General features: G+C 38.2%; 3 protein-coding genes across 19 annotated transcripts; 1 reads left to right on the top strand and 2 right to left on the bottom strand.

Annotated features, from left to right (window-relative positions):
• Positions 1 to 3,294: 3,294 nt before the first annotated feature.
• LOC103722936 (uncharacterized protein At4g28440-like) lies at positions 3,295 to 7,424 on the top strand. The gene is made up of 2 exons (XM_008813685.5): positions 3,295 to 3,702; positions 6,874 to 7,424. The coding sequence occupies exons 1-2, from the start codon at positions 3,459 to 3,461 to the stop codon at positions 7,062 to 7,064; spliced, it is 435 nt and encodes a 144-aa protein (XP_008811907.3). The 5' UTR covers positions 3,295 to 3,458; the 3' UTR covers positions 7,065 to 7,424.
• Positions 7,425 to 11,189: 3,765 nt separating this feature from the next.
• Positions 11,190 to 17,929, bottom strand: LOC103722933 (protein NUCLEAR FUSION DEFECTIVE 6, mitochondrial-like). 17 transcript variants are annotated; one of them, XM_088705915.2, is made up of 6 exons: positions 17,671 to 17,917; positions 17,459 to 17,580; positions 15,241 to 15,276; positions 14,026 to 14,097; positions 12,858 to 12,935; positions 11,190 to 11,635 (listed from the first exon to the last, which is right to left on the bottom strand). In XM_088705915.2, the coding sequence occupies exons 1-3, from the start codon at positions 17,802 to 17,804 to the stop codon at positions 15,257 to 15,259; spliced, it is 276 nt and encodes a 91-aa protein (XP_088562041.2). In that variant the 5' UTR covers positions 17,805 to 17,917; the 3' UTR covers positions 11,190 to 11,635; positions 12,858 to 12,935; positions 14,026 to 14,097; positions 15,241 to 15,256. The 17 variants fall into 17 exon arrangements, with proteins under 17 accessions (XP_088562041.2, XP_088562069.2, XP_088562050.2 ...); XM_088705947.2 differs by having other exon boundaries at positions 11,252 to 11,397; XM_088705938.2 differs by lacking the exon at positions 12,858 to 12,935 and having other exon boundaries at positions 11,252 to 11,397; positions 11,527 to 11,635.
• Positions 17,930 to 19,307: 1,378 nt separating this feature from the next.
• LOC103722942 (uncharacterized) lies at positions 19,308 to 20,340 on the bottom strand. Its single transcript, XM_008813695.5, has one exon. The coding sequence runs from the start codon at positions 20,276 to 20,278 to the stop codon at positions 19,538 to 19,540; it is 741 nt and encodes a 246-aa protein (XP_008811917.4). The 5' UTR covers positions 20,279 to 20,340; the 3' UTR covers positions 19,308 to 19,537.
• Positions 20,341 to 21,725: the final 1,385 nt, after the last annotated feature.

The raw sequence follows: 21,725 nt of genomic DNA, 5'->3' as shown, positions 1-21,725 counted from the left end.
TGCATAAAAAATAATATATTTTTATTTTAAGAAAGCGTTATAAATGAATAGTTTATTAGAATAAAATCAGAAAATAAAAAAGAGGTTGCCTTAATCGAGGCGCGTGATATATATTATCCTAAGAACGTGATTCACCCCTTATACATAGGTCCGTGGCGATCTTGTCCTCAAGGTACAACAAATCAATTCAATCTGATCTTTCTTTAACGAATACGATTGCTGAGGAGACTTAATCCGACCGACTCCTTCAGATGCCCAGAAAGAATAGAAAAGAAAGAATAGAGAAAGAATGAAAGAAAAGAACAATATTGTTATCTCTGTCTCTCTTAAGAAGCATAGAATGACATATGTAAGTAGAATAGATTGAGTGATTTGATACACTAGACCAGAGCCTATTTATAGTCTATATTTCGTGATCGATACCTTGGAAATGCTGCATTGTATCGAGCATTAGACATAGTCTATAAATAGGCTCTAGGTCCAGCGCATCAAATCACTCAATCCATTCCATTCACACATATGATTCCCTGCTTTCTAAGAGAGATAGAAATACAATAATTTTCTTTTCTTTCGTTTTTTCTCTATTCTTTCTTTTCTATTCTTTTTTGGGCATCTCAAATAGTCGGTCGAGTCAAGCATCCCCAGTGATCGTGCTCGTTAGAGGAGGATCAATCTGAGTTGGGTTGTTGTACCTTGGGGACGAAATTGTCGCAAACCTATACGTCGAAGGTGAATCATATTCTTAGAATAGTGTATATCGTACGCTTCGATCCTAGCAAGCTCTTTTTAATCTTCTAATTTTATTCTAGTAGATTATTCTTTTATAATATTTTTATAAAATAAAGATATAGCAGTTTTTCGGCAAAAAAAAAAAATTTCAATAGTTGAAAGGTTATAGCAATGCAAATTGGATCACTAATTCTCTTGATTTTAAATCAACCACCAGACATCTCTTTCTTCTCGATGGTGTTGTTGTTACTTGAGGATCATCCAAGCAAACTATTATATATCGGAGCACCTTGTAAGTCGAGTTGATTGCTCTAGACACTTTCTGTATTGAGGCAGAGTGGATTAAAAATCTTATTACGGAGCTACCTTTAGTGCCTAAGCCAGTTCTAACCATATCAATCCATTGTGATAATAAAGTCGTAATAGAACTGATAAATTAAAAGAGTACTAACAAAAAAATGAACCGGCAGAGCCAGATTTATTATAAATTTGTAAGACAACTTAAAAAGAGTAATATTATTTTCTTAAAATTTGTCAAGTCTAGGGTTTATCTAGGAGTAGAGTCATAGAATTATTGAGGGGGATGGGGCTTAAGCCAGTGGGCTTAAGCCCACTATTTGGTCACCAATAGTGGATACTCAACCTCTATGATTAAAAATTCCATGAAGAAGGTTCAATGTAGTAGAAACGAAACTCATTAAGTGATCATGTTAGAATATATTTTTTGGAGTATACTCCTTCCATCTTTGTGATGGGTGCTCTTATAAGTAGCAAAAATTTATATTAGAAAAAGTTGAGTTATACTTTTATCTGTAGGGTATTAACTCATAAATATCCTCAGAGGACTTACCTACGTGAGAATTGTCGTATAGACCGCGACTAGGGGTTCGGGCTAACCCTAATAAAATTCTCGTAAAAAAATTAAGGTACTAAGCACAAGGTCTTTAAATGGTGCCGATCGCACACAGACCTAATTGATCCATATGGTATGTGTGATAAGTAGAAGTCCGAGTCAAAGGATCTAGTTCAAAGTCTAATCCACTATGGTGCCTTCAAAATAGTTCAAATGGATACTATCAATATTAAGTGAGGTTTAAATCTACAAGACACCTCACCCATTGCACAGTATAAGTTGCTCAGATATTTTTTTTTTCTTCTGAATTTAAATCTTTTATGGAAGATTGTTGACAACACTAGTGAGATCATAATAGGTAAGCCATTTTTGAGTGAGTGTAAAATGGCAGCTAATGATTTTGCACATTTATATTTGGGGTAATGAATGATATAATTTCATAAACTAAACTTGTTTCAAGGTTAATGAGGATTATCTCGCAGCCCAACTTGCAGACTAGGACAACCTAATCATATTGGTTAGGAGTGACAAGTTTTGAGACGGACCCACCAACCTTGATGAACTCACTTAAATTACATGCATTGTGGTGGTGGTTCCTAATAATTGAGTTGGGTATGAGTTTGCTTCTTGATCACCAAGGGTGGGGTAAATATTTAAGATTCTTGTTTAACTTCATATGACCTTTTGAAAAGTTAATCAGAATAATTAGGAATGTTGCAAATTAATGATTAAAATACTAAATATATTGGAAAAAAGTGAAAGGAACATGTTTAACATTCATTACGTTTTCTTTTCTACTTTTATTTTTTATATAAATTAATATTTTATTTGGATGCTAACCTCTTTTTTTTTCATTTTTACCATTTTTTTACTGAGATATATAATTTATAAGTGAAGTGCTAATCAAGTTATTGGGGGGGATTTGGGTACAGATTAGGTTCTTACTTTAAAATAAGTTAGGTACAGGTCAAGGATTTCTTTTTCCCCCCGGACCCAACTCAAGTTTGATGTCATACAAACCTGGCCTAACGCAATTCAAGTCTGATCTCATACAAACCCGACCCAGCTAAATTCTTCGCCCCCTTTCATCTCAGTTGGTGGCGGCTAAACCCAAAGAACTTAAATCTTTGTTTCTCCCAATTGAGATGAAAGATCTCACAAAAATTGGAGAAAATTTAGCTAATAATATATCTAAAGTTTAACCGAAAGTTTATGTAATTCTACAACATTGAGATTGGAAATTTTTGGGTAAGAATTTGACAACATAGAGGCCAGTATGTTGCTAGACATTGGTGTATTTATCCATGGTGAAATGTAATATAAAAAATAGGAAACAAAAATACCTTTATTTTGCATGGAAGGGAGTCTGATCCACGGTTAGAGTTTTTTTTGTTAGGATTCCAGCAAATTTTTAAATTTATAAAGAAACAAAGTATATAATTGTTATATTTTATTATATGTATTTTAGTAAAAAATAGCTTTTCGACAAGGTTCAAAATAAGTTTTTTGGAAAGCTCTAAAATGAAGCTTCTTCCAAAAATCTATTGTTAGCTTTCTGAAAAAGCTAAAATAATTTTTTAAAATTTCTGCTAAATTTTTTTTTATTTAAAAATATTTTTGGAGAAGTAGAAAGGATTTTTTTGGCTCCACAAAAACATCCCAAATGGGCCTAGTAAGGTCTTATAATCTTGTAATGGCCCTAGAAAGTGGCCGACACCGACATGTACATAAAAGGCCGATCTCAAAGAAGGGGGGGGAGGGACGGGGCCTCACCTGTTTATAAAAGTTGTAGGGTTTCGTTTCCTTCCGTCTGGATCCTAGGGTTAGGGTTTTTATTTGTCGCTCTATTCTAGGGTTAGGGTTTGGGATCGTAGGCATGGCAACGGCTCAGCAGCAGGGAGGAGGAGGAGGGGGAGCGAAGAGGAAGCCGGTGTTCACGAAGGTGGACCAGCTGAAACCGGGGACGAGCGGCCACACCCTCACGGCCAAGGTGCTGAGCTCCAAGACGGTGCTCAACAAGGGCCGCGCCGCCTCCGCCAACCTCCGCCCCACGCGGATCGCCGAGTGCCTCATCGGCGACGAGACCGGTATCATCGTCTTCACTGCCCGCAACGAGCAGGGTTCGCCTCCTCTCTCTTTCTTTCATGATCGAGAAACCCTAATCTAAATTTCTGTAGATGCGTAGATCGAAAGAAGGCCTTTCTTTGAGCATTTGATTCGTCGAGATGGTCGCAAACTGTTATAATTCTCTATGGGATTTCTTGTTTGCCCAGTTAGAAATATCGATATTTTACCTGTTTGACCTTTTTATTTCCATGGATTAGAAGAATTGCTTCCTCGCCTTTAAGTCTCAATCCGAAATGTTTTTTGAATGAAATTTGATTTGTAAATTACCTTTCCGGAAGTGCTTCTAATCTGGGATTATACTGTAGATTCTAAAAGTCTTAACTTTATTTTTTTGATTTTCCTTTATTATTATTATTATTATTATTATGATTATTATTATTATTATTTGCTGGTTTTGGATGTTTTCTGGGACCATTAGGACTATCGATTTTCGGGTTTGGATCTCATTTATCCAGTTCTTAGCTTACAGCACTCTTATACATCTTGTCTCTGTTATTTTTTCAGTTTTCATAAAATTGTCTGAATAATTGGCATATAGTGAACTTGCATGTCTTGCATCTATCACGTAGATTGAGTGCAGTAGCAACCAAAAGTTTGACCTTCCCACATGGTTACTGATCATTGCAAATTTCATGCCTTGGAATCTCGAGACCAAACAGTCACATGCTCTTTCTGGTTAAGTCTGGACTATTTTAATATAAATTCCAGGACCTGTAGGATATCTTTGCCGAAAGGTCGATGCTCACTCATGCATAGTCTCTGACATTATTTTAAGATTAGGGATTTTGACAGTTAGGATCCTGTTTTGAGTTCCGATGTCAAATTTCTCAACAATTGCAGTGCATCTCTACCTGGTTTTTAAATTGGAATAAATTGGTTCTTGCTGTTTACAAACCTGTCACTGTCATTAACCATTCGTCAAAAAATGATTATTTACTCAAGATTTTTTTTGGATCCTTCCTCCATCGCCTAAAACTCCTCTGTTTGACATCTGCCTCTTCTACCTGATTGGCATCCCATACCAACTGAAAAGGGCTGATACAAGCATAGTTCAAGCCAACCAGAGCCTTCTCACCCCCTATCAGCCTAGTGGAGCTTGTGCTAGAATTGTTTTGGCGAGCCATCAAAATGGATGAAAAAGAGAGATTGGGATCGATCTGGGAAAACAAAAAATAGACAGTCCATGGAGAGGGGCGATGGAAATTTAGCCTTGCACATTTGAAAGAAAAGAGGCTAATGATAGCATTGGATTAGTGGTTGGAAGAATCATTCCATCCTCTTAGGAGAATAAGTAGGTGCTGAAAAAATAGGGACTGCCATGGCATTGAACCCAAATAAGAACCTAATCATCAGAATTCATCAAAATAATGGTTTCTGAACATGCTTTGCTTTTTGCCACTTAATAGTACGAAATTATTTTGGATTTTTGTTTTTGTTCCGGACGTTTTTAGTCGAATATGTTGTGAAACTAGAAAATACCTTTTTGGAGTAACAACAAGTAGTAATAAAAAATAATATGATTATGGAATCTGCAACAATATAAGACATCATATTACAGTGAATTACAATAATTGCTGATATTGAACCAAACTAGTGTGCATTTAGTTGGTACCTTGGTGTGTTTTAAAGGATGGGTATATAGGAATGCATATGTTATCGATGCACAAGCATAACAAAGTCTATCTTGACAGGATCTAAAACTTTATTTCACAGCAGTTACATAACCAGCACACATCCCTTTTCAGTTCATCAAATATATGAAATATGCTCAGTGAACAATTTCAGTTCAGACTAGTTAGAACAGAAGTTACCAAACAACTATTTAGTTATCTTGTAGCCAGAATATGAGTTTATTGAGCTTATGCAATCATGCAATCATGTACTCAAATAGGTGATGTTACTAGGAGATGTGGGGTAGTGGTAACTTCAAAACAAAGTATGCAATTGGACTTCACTGTGGGGTTCTGGATTCTTTTTGGGATACAAAGCTTTCCTTTGAAAATCATTTGTCTTTTAGCTCATGATTATGGGAGTCCTCACATGACAACCTCCAGGAGTTTCGATATGTAACTGTGCAATGCTAAAGGTAAATGAATGTATATGCTCTTTTGGCAATATTAGTTGGCCACTTTAGTGTTTGGAAGGACTTGAGATACTATGGCATGTTGCAGATCATTAGTTTACTATTAGGACATTGAAATTCATTTCTTGTACTTTCCAGGTGATTTATCTCTAGGATGTGTGGCAGGATAATGAGTTATGTTGCTTCACGGAGTTATCAGTTAAATGCTTATCCATCAATTAGACAAAGCATGCCCTTGTAGTTTTCGACGTCTTATCGAATGCCCCTGAGTTGACTTTCTGAACTGACATTCTCTGTAACCCAAATTCTATAGTTATTGTATTCCTAAGGGCTTTGAAAATTTTAACTAATGAAAGAACTTGGTATACATATAGGATATGATGTAGAATTTGAGAATGTGGCTTAGCATTTTTGTAAATACCAAGCTGTACTCTGTTCTGCCATGCTTCCTCTACTTCATGGAATTGCATGATTTTTCCATGCTGGCTTTCAAGGATGACGAATCATGGGTGAGGATGGTGTTACATGTAATGAATGACAGTCCTCTTCCTAGATCCCTGCTTCAATGCTTGTTCACTGAAAGTTTTAATCTTATCGAAAATACTCAGCGGATGTACGTAATGACCCATGATATTCTATGCTGCATATCCTACTTAGGTACATAATTTATATATGCATATTAATTAAATTCTCAGAATAGAGATTCAAGTCAATTCAACAGTTTGATTTTGCTTGCTGCTATGATGTGAAATTTATTGATATGAAACTAGAACCTACTTGATTGTTGTTTTTCGCCTTGGTGAACCTTGGATGGTAGTTTGCCCCACATGCGCATACGTATGAATGTATGCAAAGGGCTATCAGCATATGCACACATGTGCGTATGCACACATATATGCATGCATGCAGTGTGCAAGAGTCTATCAGCATATGAAAGATATCTCCAGATATATCTTACTATCTGCATATGCTTTTTGTTATAACTAGATTAACTTAACTAATCCCAGAAGTTTGTGGTTCATCTGATAAACCTAGCTTTCACAAGAAAGTGACTTTGCTGAAGGGTTTTATCTTTTGACAGTTGACTTGATGAAGCCGGATGCCACTGTCATCCTCCGCAATGCAAAGATTGATATGTTCAAGGGCTCAATGAGGCTGGCTGTTGACAAATGGGGTCGTATCGAGGTTGCTGAGCCTGCTAATTTTACAGTAAAGGAGGATAACAACTTATCTCTTGTTGAGTATGAGCTCGTAAATGTCGTTGAAGAGTGAACATGGTTGTTTACCAAAGAAACAGACTGAACATGGTCGCCTAGAAGATAATTGCATTTGATGGGCAGAAGAAGGCTTGGAGCTTCCACAGCCTTTTTGAGTAGTTTTATTCTCGTCTCCCTGGTTATAGATTTGCAGGTACAAGGTTTTATTGGAAGAGAAGTTTGAGGTTATTATACAAAATCTCACTGAAGCTAGTCTGATTTTGTACTCATCAACAATTCTGTCCATGGGTTAGGGTTATTGGCTGCGTCAGTGTGGTTTATCCATTCTGTAAATTGTTTGGCCCTTGTTATTTTTCTGTGGTACATAACGGATTCTGAACTGAAAAATTAAAGAAAACTAGTTGTGGCAAAAAAATCTGTTGATTTTAATCTTTCCGTATTTCATCGCTATGTGTGTTTTTCTGCTAGGAGCATGATTTGTCGAATAGTATCTGTTCATATAGCATGCTTTATACAGATTTTTTTGATTGAAAGCATGTTTTATATATTGCCTGCTCATTAAGAACCTCGATTGAATTAGTCTTATCTACTTTTTTCCATGGTTACCTGTAATACTCATTGTGGAAGTCTATGCTCCAAGTATATTGTATATAACGTCTAGCGCATGTAACTGAGATTCTAAAATTTATGAACTGAGTTACATTTTCCTGGTCAGAGATGCTTGCTTTCCCATTTTATCCTTCACCTCAGGTAAGTGGGAACAAAATTCCGTCTTAATGCATGTCTGTTTTGATTTTTTGCTTTAATTTTCCCTTTAGGCACTTTGTAGAGTCGCAAAGGATAGACCAAAGGAATTAAATTTCACATTTGTCGCATTTATTCTATATTTCCATGTCTTAAGTTGCATCATGGATTTGTACATGCCTGCTTCCATATTTAAAGGGTACTAGTTTAGTGAACAGCGGCTTTCGTGTCTAGCCTGCATGTTAGCCCAACCATGTTGCCCGTTGCTTGTGATCTGGAACTGGAGTAGGATTTCCAGATTTCTAGTTTGTAGTTGCATGAAACTATACTAATGACCTCTTGATTGATATACATCTGTATGCTTACGCCATGTCTCACGCCTAAGACATCATGGCAAAATTTACAGGTTTATTGCTGAAGGGAAAAGATTTGAAGCTAAGTGATGAATTTTTATTTGAGAAATATTAAACAGTTAAAATTGAAAGCCTCAGCCTTTCAATGTGCTTGCTTTAGCTTCCTTTTCTTTTTGGATGTACTGCTCTAGCTTCAAGTTATGCAGGTGTTTACTTGCGGCGGATGTCATGAATGTGAATAACAATTTCTTTGCGGGTTCTAGCTGGTGGAACCCTGGAACCCAAACGAAAACCGGTCTCCCCAGAGTCTGAAGGGTCATATGGAGTCAACCAAAGTCTGCTGTACTAGAATCGGGGCTTGGACCTGTTGTTCGGTGGCATGGGTCGGTGCGGTTCTGTATCGTTCTGTTGGGTCTCTACCGACACAGTAGAGAAGGCGGAGGAGAGGAAGAATATTAGAGAGGCAAAAAAAAAAAAGAAGAGGGAGAGGAAGGTGGTGGAGGCCGGCCGGCAAGCCGTGTGAAGGAGGTGGAGGGGCTTCTTCTCTGCGGCCCTCCATCGGCTCCCTCTCCTTCCCCCACTCATCTCTCTTTCTCTTTTTTCTTCATCTTTTATTTTCTAGGTATTATTTCGTTTCAATTGTCAAACCGTCTTGATCTATTTCTGGTACAATTTGGTATATTTTGAATCGTTCAGTTTAGGATAGTTTTTGAATCGTCCAGCTTAGAACGGTTCCTCCAATTATGGAGGCAACGATTTAGGACGGTTTCAACCGGTTGGCAAAAAGGAGGCTTGCTTCCTTAATTTGGATCTGGGGAAGTCCACTAAGAAATATGACATATTAGCTCTTTTAATCTTTCAAGCATCCTTTTCTCTGGAAATAGAAGCAATCAAGATGAAGTACTACTATTCATACAAGGCAGGCTATATCCAATAACGAATGCCATGGTAGACCAGTAACGCATTTCTAATTAACCATTCCTCGACCAGATCAATCACAGCAGTTACATATCCAAGATCCCATGAATGAAAATACTGATCATACTAGTTTTGGTAAACCTATGCCCAAAGGAATTTTTGCTTCAGTGCGAGCGGTCTCCGAGGAAAATAGTCCATAATGTTAATCAGAACAGAAAAAAAAAAATGAAGGCCGTGACAACCAACTAATATTGCCTCACCGATCGGCAAAAGCACATGATGAAACAACACCAGGGGAAATGATAGCACGAATTCAAATTTTGATGGTTTATATCAGTTTACAAGGATTGAACACCTTAAGAACATGTGCTTTTCTGAAGCAGAAATCTTGACCATAATAGATGTAGCTCAGATCGAATCCCCTGTGCATTACGAGATTCTCTCCAAAGTTGAAATCGCCAATTACGAAGAATGTAGAACAGAAATAAGAAAAGGAGAAGAGATTAACTGTACTCTAAATTTGTCAAGAGTAGAGAATGGCAAAGAGGTGTCTCTCCCATGATTAATGGAGTAAATATTACGCTGTACGGACGAATCTTTGGGCTTAACCAAACCTTTCCCTTCATCCATGATTTCAGTTTCAACTAGATCCGGCAATTTGAGTAACCTATTTTAATTTTAAACCCTCATACCTCTATTAAAATAACCATTGTCTTGACTTCAACTGGTCCCAGAATGCCTGATGCTGGGACTCAGGGACTAGCTCAGATTAAAGCAATGCATAAAACAAGCCATTTGTACTTTTACATCTCCAGTATCAAGTAATCACAAGTCCTCTGACGCAATTTTACGTGTCTTGGATCATGGTGGCTGTTTTGGCTACAATAATTAGGACAGCTCTCTCTCTCACACACACGCGCACACGCACGCGCGCAGAGAGAGAGAGAGAGAGAGAGAGAGAGAGAGAGAGAGAGAGAGAGAGAGAGAGAGAGAGAGACCCTGCACATGCACATGCAAATGATTTAAAGAACAGTTCCCACGTTTTGAGTGCCGAACCACCTCTTTGGAGAGGCGTCACAGGAGATCGATCATATTGCCCGGTAGAGCAATGGGCAGTGACTTGAAGCCTGCAATAGTGCACCAAATCCTCATGGGACCGACCGTCATGCTCATAGAATCTTGTATGGAACTCATCAGAATCTCCATCATTCCTCTAATCTTGTCAGTGTTTTGAAGAAGCATTTAGGCAGCCCTATCATAATTCAGCCACTCGTTAACAGAAGCAGCATGACATAGGAGACCTGACACCTGTTGACCAACTCATAGAAGGGCTCTTGGAACAGCCAGGCAAGGATGCAAGTTCCACAGCCAGTAATATAGTGTACAGTAATATTGGGTTAGTCCAATGGTATCCAATGATAAGTAATTGTCAATTATTTGCACTTCCCAGGTGCAAGATTACCATGAAATGCACATAATAACAGGTAATCAGAACATCCAGCTCCTCTAACAGAGCAGTCTGACCTTCCGTAACCATAACTAGATACGCCATCAGCAAGCTGAATGAGTACCTTCTTTGTAAAAATTTCATACGTACACAAACTAGTACCGCCAAAGCTGTCCACTAAGATCTTATAAGAAACAAGGTCGAACGACCCTTGGAATTAGACTGGCGCATGATCATCCAGGGGGTAATTAGGGCCTGAAATCCTATCAAAACCTTACAAAAGATTCCTAACTAGAATGGTTGGGCCAGTTTCTGATAAGTCATTAGCCCCCATACTGATCTGGTCATTGCTATGTTCCTGCACAGTTGAGGACTGTGCACCGCTCAAGCCGTAGCACAAATTCTTTCCATTCTTCAAATCCCTTATGACTTGTTTTCATGCGCCTCAGCAACTTTGGTTGCGAAAAAACTTCATTTCAAGCGAAATTTTAAACTCGATGTTAAAAGTAACCGATTCTTATCATGTTCTGTTCGTTTCCTCACCTTAGCAGCAGCCTAAGATAGCCTTCCGCAAAATTTAGGTGAATCAACTTCTGAGCATGCTTCTTGACTTCCAAGAAGCGAGTGGTTCAGAAGAATGCGTTTCTATTCACCTGGAAACTCTTGGGGCCCTTGCTTCCAACCCATTGATTGGTCTTGAGAGTATTGGACTCATAACTAATCAAATGCCCCACTACTAACTTGTACTAGAAAATAAGATTTTCCATGGAGACTTTGGCATGATCACAAAAATATTTTCAAATACTCTCAAACAACATCCACCTGTAATAGAAAGAAATTGGCCAAAAGTACCTCAAAATACATGCTGAAGAATTCTGCAGCTACTGCCAGCAATGCATTGTCCCCGAATACTACACCTCATCCATCTACAATACAAGAACCAAACATCTAAGATCCAAGAACCAAACATCTAAGATCCAACTATAAGGGGCAGAAATTCAGTAAAAGTTACAGTCAAGACTACATTATCATTCCATCTTGTTGCACAAGGCTACCTTTTTATTTGCAAATGAGATCATAACAATGTTTAGCAATGAAAATAGAAAGGAAAAAGGTATGGTAAATCTCCAATCCAAGTGCTCTCCATGATGAAAAATCACAGACCTAAACAAAGAAAAAAAAGGGTCAAGAAGAATGCACAAAACCCCAACTTAAATGCATTAAACAGAAGGCAGTTCACCATGCAAATGCTAAGATTTTTTATCACTATTATTGCTATAGTTATTATACAGAAAGCATTTCCATTCTGAAGCATGCCTGCTCATCTAGGATGAGAAATGGTTCTCCAAATAGTTTCATTAAAAGTATCAAGTTCAGATACTTCACCGGGCAAGACAAGTAGATCTATTCAAATGTACAGTGCATACATCCATATTGCCATAGATATGGTCTAGAAAGGCTCCTATAACAACATAATTGAAAACATACAACAACTTGCAACTGTCAACCAGGTTGAATGAAGTTTCATTAGGTTCTTCAGTCATTCTCACAGAGCCCTGAGCTCCTCCTCCCTATCATTGCAACACTTCATGCAACTTGTTTCCCACATCTTCACAGTTCTCCAAAACCTTCTAAACCATGCAAATCCTCTAATGAATTGGTAAATTAATCAAGCAACATAAACCCCAGTGACCTATTGGCACAAAAATTAAAAGAACCAGACGGCGAATGTGTCAAAGATAAGATCCCAATTAAATCAGTTAATAGAATTCTCCCTTGTTTGACTTAGGCCTTGTTGATGTGACAAACTGAAGGTAGGTAAGAAACAATAATAAATTCATCAATGTCGCCTACTTTTCCTTTCAAGAGTCTTCTAAATCTTCATGTCTTTGCACTTCAAGCACCTCTCACTTAAGATCACTTATTGGATTTCAATTATTCAACTAGGTACCTTGTTAATTTATAAGTTTGAGCTGCAAGTCACCTCAAGCATAATATATGCCTTCAGATACATGACACATAATTATAATAGCACATAATCTCTGTATCATATGCTTACAAACTCAATAAGAAAGAGGGAGAGAGAAGAAAAAATTATGTCATTCTATATCTTCTAAAACTATTGGTTACATAAAATACAAACATAATTATGGTCCGAAAAGAATTGTTACAAGAGAATCTTCGATCAGCAAGAGTCACAATGCCAGCAAATATTTTTCCTTTTTTTTTTTTACATCTCATCCATTGAAATTCACGACAAGTTTTGAACATAAAAGATCATAGTTAAGGGAACATCAAAATAGACAAAATAGAGCATTTTATGGGTGCATTGAGAAAGTTCGCCAAAGCTATTTGAGTCAGTCCCTTGAATAGCTTATTGAGCTACCTTGTCTAAGACTGACAGGAGTCTGTACAGAATTTCGCCCGAATCCACTGGATATTTGTTATACGTCATCATTGCCAGCTGGTTGAATACACCAAATCAGTATATAATTTAAAGTGACAATTTGAATTAGCATTTAACGTATAAGTGCCATTTTTGCAAGCTGATGCATGGCAAACACTTTTTGTTTCAGTTTATTTAAAAAATAGTCATTCCTTTACTGAAATGTGATTGTAATAAATTATTGAAAGTACTGGAACCAAGACCCTAGTGAGATACAACAGATAACAATGTGAAACATCGATATGAATACTTTTGTTCTGCAGACTAGTTGGGATTAACACAAGGAAACAAGAGATTTCAGAAGTATTATTGTCCCTTCTGAGTACTGCACCACATCCACTACTTTTGTGGTCTATAAACATTAGAAGATGATACATGCTACCTAACATTGGGAAGTTAGACGATTTTACTAAGGCATCCACTACATTGTGGTCTACAAACATTAGAAGAAGATACATGCTACCTAACATTGGGAAGTTAGACAATTTTACTAAGAGCATATATAGCAACTGGTATAGGCCTGGCTAGAAGGAGGAAGCAAATAGCATAATTATTAACCTTACCCAAAACAACAGCAACACTAAAACTGTTGAAAAAGCCAACAGTCATAGGCAAGAGAGACTGAAACCTAAAAGGTGGTAATTTATATTCAATCAGCAAGACCAAATTTTTAAGCTATGACATCCTAGACAGCTCTAGGACATATTTGCAGGCAGATATTCACAAAGTAAGAGGAAATGCAATATAATCCAAAAATTTTATAACAGAACACCCTTGCTAGTTCATATGCCTGTAGGACCTATATAATTCGCTGAAATATTTTGCTGGAGCAACTATTATTTTTGAAGAATATTTTAATAAGTCATCCAACTTGGCACCAGTAGAAGACAATGAAACTCTTTAATCTTTAGTTCCACTTAGAGAAATTACATGCTTGTTATGTTCAGATAATCAGTAAGCCTTTCAGTTCCAACTGTAAAATGAGAGTAGTATATCACAGTCTCTTAAACATTGATCCAGTTCCCATATTTGCTCAAAAGTAGGGCTAAAGCAATGTCTAATCAATCAATCAGTCAGCACATGTTCCTCAAAGTCTAACTCAGCCAACCTGTGATTGTGGGGCAGACCAGATAAACATGTTTGCTAGACTCCACCTAGTGTCACACGCCATCATTGCCAGCTGATCAATGCAAAAACATCAGTATGCCGTTTGATCTAATTCAGTTTAACAAAAAAAATACTGAAATCGTGATATTCCAGAAGATGATGAAGTTCACTTAACCATACCGATATGTGATATAAATCTATGTTTTAACCTATTCTTTCAAGATAATAATGCTTACAAGAATAGTAAGTGTCAAGGCTATCTAGCCAGAGCCTTTAAAGTTTTTAATAAAGGATAGTGGAAAAAATTTTAGATTGTCATGAATGTTTAGAGTTTAGACCTATGCAGATATGCCCGTCATCTTTTGAACTATGTGAACATAGACAAGCATTTTCATAGTAAATGTCACAGAAGTCTCATATCTAATGTCATAGCTCTCGCAATTGATGATGATTCTCCCACAAAAAAAAGAAGCTTATACTGTGCTAATTGTATAAGATATTCATCAAACTGGCAATAACCTCAAAACATATCCATAAGCTTAGAAGCCAAGAGTGGAACAGGAAAGGGAATAAGATCTGATGAAAGGAGAAACAAAAAGATAGAAGCATTTGTAATTAGCACGGAATTTAACTTAATTTACACCAACACTAACAACTTCAACAATAGCATTCAATATTTTTGAGTTAGCATCACAAAGGAGACATGCATTTTTTTAATATTTTAGCATAGTTAGATGATGATAGTTAGGTGAAGCCTTCTGAGAGTTTGACCTACATAGCAAGCTCTATTTATGCACAAAAGCCTTGAGATATATAGTACCAACAAATTTCTAGTAAAGTATCATTCAATGTCTGAACACCTAAAGCGATAGAAGCAAACTTCCACTATTAGTACCTTTCATTTTATCTTAGACAACATTACTTTCTAGTGTTTGTGGTTTTCTCATTTTTACCCATTTGTATAGATACCCTTTAACATGAAAGTACAAATGAGAAACAACACAGATAACCTTATTGAAAGAATTTTAATGCAAGCCATGACAAAATGGGTCGGCATGGTTACTTCAATTTATGAAATTTCTACCTCAATTTTGTTAAGCATAACACAAAATCCATCTCCGCTCGTTTGATTCAAATAATTATCCTCTCATTTAAACTATTGATGAATCCAGCAATTAATGATTCCAAATGGTAGGGAATAAACCAAGTTAGTCACCTTTCTGGCTTGATCTTCATCTAGTTTCATCTTGTCCTACAAGAGGAAAAAGAAAATGTGGGTTCTTCTATCAAAACAACATGAAAGAGGAAAAGCCGAGTAGAATATTGATTATGAGAAATGAGAAAGGACACAAAAAAATTAAGAACTATGGTGGCAGCAAGAAACGTACACTGGCACCCTAGACCATAATGCTTAATAACAAGATGTCCTAGACCTCCATATCTTAATATCACACCATCAATATTGACTCTTTTGCTGTGATATAAAGACATGGAACTCCCTCATTCACCCATGAGGACTCAGATCAGTAACAGCAGAAACTTGAATAAGGTAAGCAATTAAGCATGCTGCATGCCCAGAATCTAAGCAAAACTTGCCATCATAAAAAAAATCTCTATGAAGAAGGCACTAAGATAGGACAAGATGAATTAAGTCATTTTTACTAGGACCATATAAAACGGTCATGAAACAACAGAAAAGTTTTCATAGCTCAATTCCGGCTGCACTTAGATTGTCAATTCACTGCTAGTGGATAATATTACAAGTAAATTAATCGTGTTGTGTGCAAGATGATGCATTGGAATCGGCGCCTCTAGAACAAATGTAGATAGTTCCAAAGAGTTTTTGAACAAGCACCACCCACCCCCTCATGCAAATACATGTTCTTAACACAAATAAATACAGGAGAACTCTCCATGTTGCCGATTGTTCTAAAGAAAAGTATTATGTAAAGCATGAGATTTGTCCTTGATATTACAAACTTATTTCCGTCTTGTGCAGTGAGGGTAAATATTCAACACCTTCAGATCCATGCCACTAATGTTACAACCATCTTAAGCCTGTCCCCATATTCTTGTTCTTAATATTTTTTTCCAAAGCATGAGATTTTTCACCTTTTCTTTGTTGATAATAAGGATTGTTACATTTTATTTGTCACAGAGTCAGCTACAATCCCTTGAGTGAGGAGAAATGGAGATATTGTGCCGTTAATAGTCCATTAATGAATTTTGAGAGGGATATCAAAACTCAAAAGAAGAGGGGGGGGGGGAGGTTCGACGATTAGGTGGAGGTGCATTTTAAGCTCTCTCTCTCTAGACTGTGTTTCTTTGTGTGTTTTTTTTCCCCTTGAAGCAGATCGCATATGGATTACTGCACTTCTAAGCAGTCAAAGCATGGCCTTTTATAAGGTTCTTATTTGGATAAGGACAAAATGAAGGATATATAAATGGGACACAGGGTCAATGGCAAGAAAAAGGAAGAAATTTCAACATAGAATAGCTTACGGTTTCAACTCCTCTGTTTAAAAAGGGCAGATATGTGCGGTAAATTTTCCCAATATTTTTCTAAAAAAGGCCAGCAGCAATTTCAGAAAGTTAATAACTGCAGATATGCCTTCTCGGACTTGAATAATATAATGGCTAGTGGAAGCGACTCCCTCCAAGGGTTTTCATCCTTTTCTTAGCAGGATATGCTTCTGATTACAGGATCCCTGTCCTAGGTCAAAAAACACTTAACACTATCCCTTCAACCAATCATATGCTTTTGTTTATCAAAAAGATAAGATGTGTTTGTTTAATTTTTCAATGGCAAAGTCTCATATGGAAGGGAGAGTTTAATTGGCTGAAGGAACATAGCACATGGAAACGAGACAAATTTAAAAAATCCAATCAACCAAATGAATCATTCACATATCTATTCCCCCCCCCCCCCCCCCCCCCCCCTCCCCAAAAAAAAAAAGCCCGCGGCCCCTGTCACTCCTTATATTTTCAACTCTGGCCAACATAAATTGCAATTATCCATCTAGATCTTACGATGATGCTCAAGGCTTCTTCCGGGGGAAACCAAACCTCTCAAAAATATAATACCGGAGACTTTCTCTCGTACCAAAAACCATCGTCTCCCTTGCTTCAATGATAAGCTATTCATAACTGAAAATTCCTCAAATTTTAAGCCGAAGCCTAAAGAGACAATTTTTCCACAATAAATCTAAACACCATTCTCCCACTCCTAAACCAAAAAGGGGAGAAAAACGTTTTTGAGCCAAATAAATGAGGCACAATTAATCCATAATGCAAAAAAGGCATATCAAAACCAAAAAACATCAAGTGAGCGAAGCAATACAAATCGATTGGATCTACAGTGCTAGATATCCCATCATTAACCACAGTAATTAACCAAAAGAATGCATTTTTTGTTTTCAGAAGGGCGTCGATACCTTCAGAGAGCCAACCGTATCCTCTAAGGGAAATGGTGAGCATCGAAGTCATCAGCGCCGAGGCGGTCGCGCTGTGCTTCGGCAGCAGCGATTCCACGGCGAAGCTCATCTCGACCGGAGACCTGCAAAAATATTCAAGAAAAAGAAAAGAATCAATAGAGAAGAAACCCTAAGGGAATGGCAACCACTCTCTCTATGTCTCTTGCCGCTACCTGAGGAAGCGAGGGGCGGCGGGCCGGAGGCGGAAGAGGGGAGGGCGGGAGGAGGCTCTGGTCTCGGAGGCGACCCTCGCAGCGGCCGTGCGGAGGGAGGAGGAGCGGAGGACCGACCGGGCGGCGGCGGCCATGGAGGGCAGCGGATCCGGGGTCCTTCTTGCTCTCGTTGTTATCGAGGGAGAGCGGCGAGGTATCGCGCACGGTGGGGAGCGATGGCTAAAACCCTACATGAACCGGGATCCCACGATCGGGCCGCAAGAACACCAGCTATCAGCCCATAATACATGGTGAATCGTTATGTGGGCCGACATGGACCGGGCGTGCCGCAGCCTATGGGCCGAGTTACAAATAGTATTCTCTCATGGCCTAACTATTGAGTTCACAATGGGAGTGATCTTGAAGATCGTTCCAGATTTTGATTGCAAGCTGTTGGTTTTATTTGTAGACAAATTACATCTATTTAAATATGTTTCGTTAGATGAGTTAGAAAATAAAGTATGATAGATTTATTCTCTAATTAATCCTTCAAGAAGTTGTAGTTGTGTTATAGAACGGAAGATTAAGTTTTCTGCCAAGCTCACGACTTCACTGTGGCGACAAAACACAAATATTAGGATCAAATTTCTTTCCTTTAACATAAAATTAATTGCATTGAATAATATATATTAAATTATTTGAGTAATTATTTCATAATAAGTAAAATTATTTCTACAATATCTATGCTATGATGTTTTAATTTTCGTTTTGATTTATAATATTTAATGATTTTTTTCAGCCAGTTATGAATAATTTTGCTTACAAAGTTATGCATAATTGAAAGTTGGATAAATCTTCACCAAAAAACTGGATAAATCACGCAATAGCAATTTTAATTGACATACTCCATTTCGTGATAGAAGAAGCATTTTATGGTCACCGTACAGCACTTGTATATATTATTAGAAGCTATAAAAAAATGAAAATTCAATAGCTCCTGTATTTTCTCAAATAAATAATTTAAATTCAATCAAGGGCCTCTCCTGTATTTTCTCAAAATAAATAATTTAAAATTCAATCAAGGACCTCTCCCGTATTTTCTCAAAACAAATAATTTAAAATTCAACCAAGGGCCTATATGAAAGGTTGCATACATGAATAGAAGAGCTGGAAGCCAAAGAGTTTGCTCTAGAAGTCATGATGGAGACTAATTATTTACTATGCATAGGACCCATACATATTTTTTTAGCATTCCGTGTCCAACCTGTATCAATTTTAGTCAAGTAGCACACATAGAGTTCCCACTCCAACATAGTCCTAACCATGTCCTCAATATATTTCCCTTGTAATTTTGCAATTTTTGATGAGTTCCATATTTTTGAATTATATAATTGGAGACCTTTCATGACTATATTCCTCTCTCTCTTTGGTTTTTTCAAAAAGAAAAATTTGTATTAGAAAAGTTAAAATATATGATTCTAAGTGAGGTTGCAAATAACTGGAGGAAGACTACAATGGTTGGAGCTCCTTTAGATATCTGTAGCTAATACTTCCACTCCTTTGTACTCTTTACTTACTTTTGATTTGGCTGGATGTACTCACGTTAAAGCTATATGAATTACCGTTTTCAAAAAAAAAAGAGAAGAAGAAGATTACAATGATATATAAATATCTAAGGTATATCCAATGCATGGATAGTACATATTAGACTAAACCGCATAATAAGATTATGTGGGAAGACATCCACTCTACACATCAATAGCAATCCCATACGAGCATCATAAAATAAAGACAAAACATTACATACGCATCATAATAACCATCTAATGTTCATCTTGCTTCAATGTCGTGCCATCACTTTCCATCCGATTAACTCCTAAATAATCTCTCATGGAACATAGTGCTCCTGACTCTCCCGGTTCACCTGGTTGTTTTGGTATTCCATTGCATTGTTGTATCCACTAGCATTCCCATTCCCATAGACTCCATTTCCGTACTTACCAGCCCTCACGCCGGCTTCAGGATTCCCCCTGGTCGGGTATGTGCCGTACTGATTCCGGTTTCTCTCGGCATTAACATCGTAGAAGTACCTCCCATTCTCTAAGAATCTTGTGTCGCTCATGCCATATTGCTTGTTGTCTACGTAGTTGTTGTACTGCTTGGTCTCATAGCTTCTGCTATTGAACTCCTCGTTGGAGAACTTGGACGGACTGTTGTTGGCGTTGTTGAAGTGGTTGCCGTAGTTGTATCCACCATTGTCGTAGCTTTCGCTGGCGAGCTCGGCGTCGGGGAAGCTGGAGGGAAAGGTATTGGCATTGGGACGGGCATTGTTGTTGCTGTAGTAGTTGTTATTGTTGTAGTAATTGGTTGCGGTAGTTGGTGTGAATTGCTCCTGGCCATGGCCATAGAGACCATAGCCACGACCACTCAGGCCTTGGACTGGAGGAATCGTCCGAGGCTCCTCCGTTTTGACGGCAGGGGTCTCTTCGGTGATGCGGGTGGCTTCCTTGGGGTCCTCGGGGCGTGTGGTCTTCATGAAGAATCGGCTCTCTCTAGCATGGATTCTGAGAGAAGATGAGGCAAGGAAGAGGAGGAAGACGAGGGAGAGTTTGTTCAGGAGGAAGGCCATGATTGCTAGAGAGAGAGAGAGAGAGAGGGTTGTCGTGGTGATGGAGAGGTTTTGATCCCCCTCATATATATATATATAGCGGGATACAATCCAACTGGTTCGTCTCAAGCATATGGAATAGACGTGTATACAGATGCGAGGTTGCGTTTTAGGTCTTGAGGCAGTAAAACGAGATGGCCGGGTGATGATGCGGGGATTGTGGGAGCCGTGGGGCAAGCATGATGGCATCTTGAGCACGCTGCATGCATGTGCTTTCAGGCCGGGGCATCCACAACAAAAAGTCTTCAGCTAGACGTAGAAAAGAAATTTGGAAAAATAAAAAAGAGAAAGGAGAACAAAACAAATAGTCAGGAAATACTACAATTAAAATGTGAAGGAGAGGGGTAGTTCTATATACACCCCCCCTATTGCTCAGGACACCCCCCAAAAACCAAAAAAAAATACCCAAACTAACCTTTAGTGTAATTACCATATTGCCCTTGAGATTTTCTCATACACCCCCCCTTCCTCCTCCTCCGTTTCGTTTTGAAAAGAAAAAAAAAGAACCCCCCTCAAACCCCCCTTAAACCCCTCGATCCATTTACATCGTTTAGGCGATCTTTGAAGGAGATTTAAGCCCCATTCGAAGCATGGACAAGCAACTAGTGATTTGGGACGAAGAATCGGCCGCAAAGGTACGTGTTCCACCTTGTTTCGAAATTTTTTTTTTTTCACGGTTCGTGCTCCGTTCGGCACTGGATCGCCGAACAAAAGGCTTCTGTTCAGCTGAACAGTGCCGAACAGAAGCCTTCTGTTCGGCAACCCTCAACCGAACAGAAGCCTTCTGTTCGGCTGCACGGTGCCGAACAGAAGCCTTCTGTTCGGCTGCACAGTGCCGAACAGAAGGGTTCTGTCCGGCTCTGTGCAGCCGAACAGAAGCCTTCTGTTCGGCACTGTGCAGCCGAACAGAAGGCTTCTGGTGCCAAATCGCGTGCCGTGCTGAATTTTGTGCCGAACAAATCCTCTGATTCATTAATTCTTGGTGATAAATTATTTTATATGTAGGGCTATGCTACAACCGAATCGAGTATAATTGGATCAAAATTTGTACTGGATTACACAAGCGAATTTACAACTTACGAGGTATTATAATGTATTGTGCAATTTTGTATTAGTTTAGCGAGCTATTTTTACAACTGTGTACTTACATAAATTGTTTAATGTATAGATCTTCAAGAGTAGAGAGGACTTGTGTAATTGGTGTTGTGAAGCTGGGAGGCGAAATGGTTTTGTTGTTGTAATCAAATCATCTGATGCAGGTACCATTTCTAAGAAACCCAGAATTACGTTAGGTTGTGAGAGGGGTGGGACGTACCGAACCAAAAAAGAAAAGCGAATAAAGACTGCCTGTGGGACAAAGAAGTGTGGATGCCCTTTTGCATTAAGAGGAAAGAAATTGGATACTGCG

This window comes from Phoenix dactylifera, chromosome 1 (genome assembly GCF_051530095.1).
Source record: "Phoenix dactylifera cultivar Ajwa chromosome 1, Ajwa_hap1_PhDact_Kaust_v1.1, whole genome shotgun sequence".
Classification (NCBI taxonomy): Eukaryota; Viridiplantae; Streptophyta; class Magnoliopsida; order Arecales; family Arecaceae; genus Phoenix; species Phoenix dactylifera.
This window is presented reverse-complemented; position numbering and strand designations above follow the sequence as displayed.

What these genes read in the sequence shown, in the direction of transcription:
- LOC103722936 (XM_008813685.5), top strand. Translation starts at nt 3,459, where the DNA reads ATGGCAACGGCTCAGCAGCAGGGAGGAGGAGGAGGGGGAGCGAAGAGG. An exon ending in CACTGCCCGCAACGAGCAGG is followed by an intron (nt 3,703 to 6,873) that starts GTTCGCCTCCTC and finishes ATCTTTTGACAG; the next exon opens with TTGACTTGATGAAGCCGGAT.
- LOC103722933 (XM_088705915.2), bottom strand. Translation starts at nt 17,804, where the DNA reads ATGGCCGCCGCCGCCCGGTCGGTCCTCCGCTCCTCCTCCCTCCGCACG. An exon ending in GCCGCCCCTCGCTTCCTCAG is followed by an intron (nt 17,581 to 17,670) that starts GTAGCGGCAAGA and finishes ATATTTTTGCAG; the next exon opens with GTCTCCGGTCGAGATGAGCT. An exon ending in ATACGGTTGGCTCTCTGAAG is followed by an intron (nt 15,277 to 17,458) that starts GTATCGACGCCC and finishes TTCCTCTTGTAG; the next exon opens with GACAAGATGAAACTAGATGA.
- LOC103722942 (XM_008813695.5), bottom strand. Translation starts at nt 20,278, where the DNA reads ATGGCCTTCCTCCTGAACAAACTCTCCCTCGTCTTCCTCCTCTTCCTT.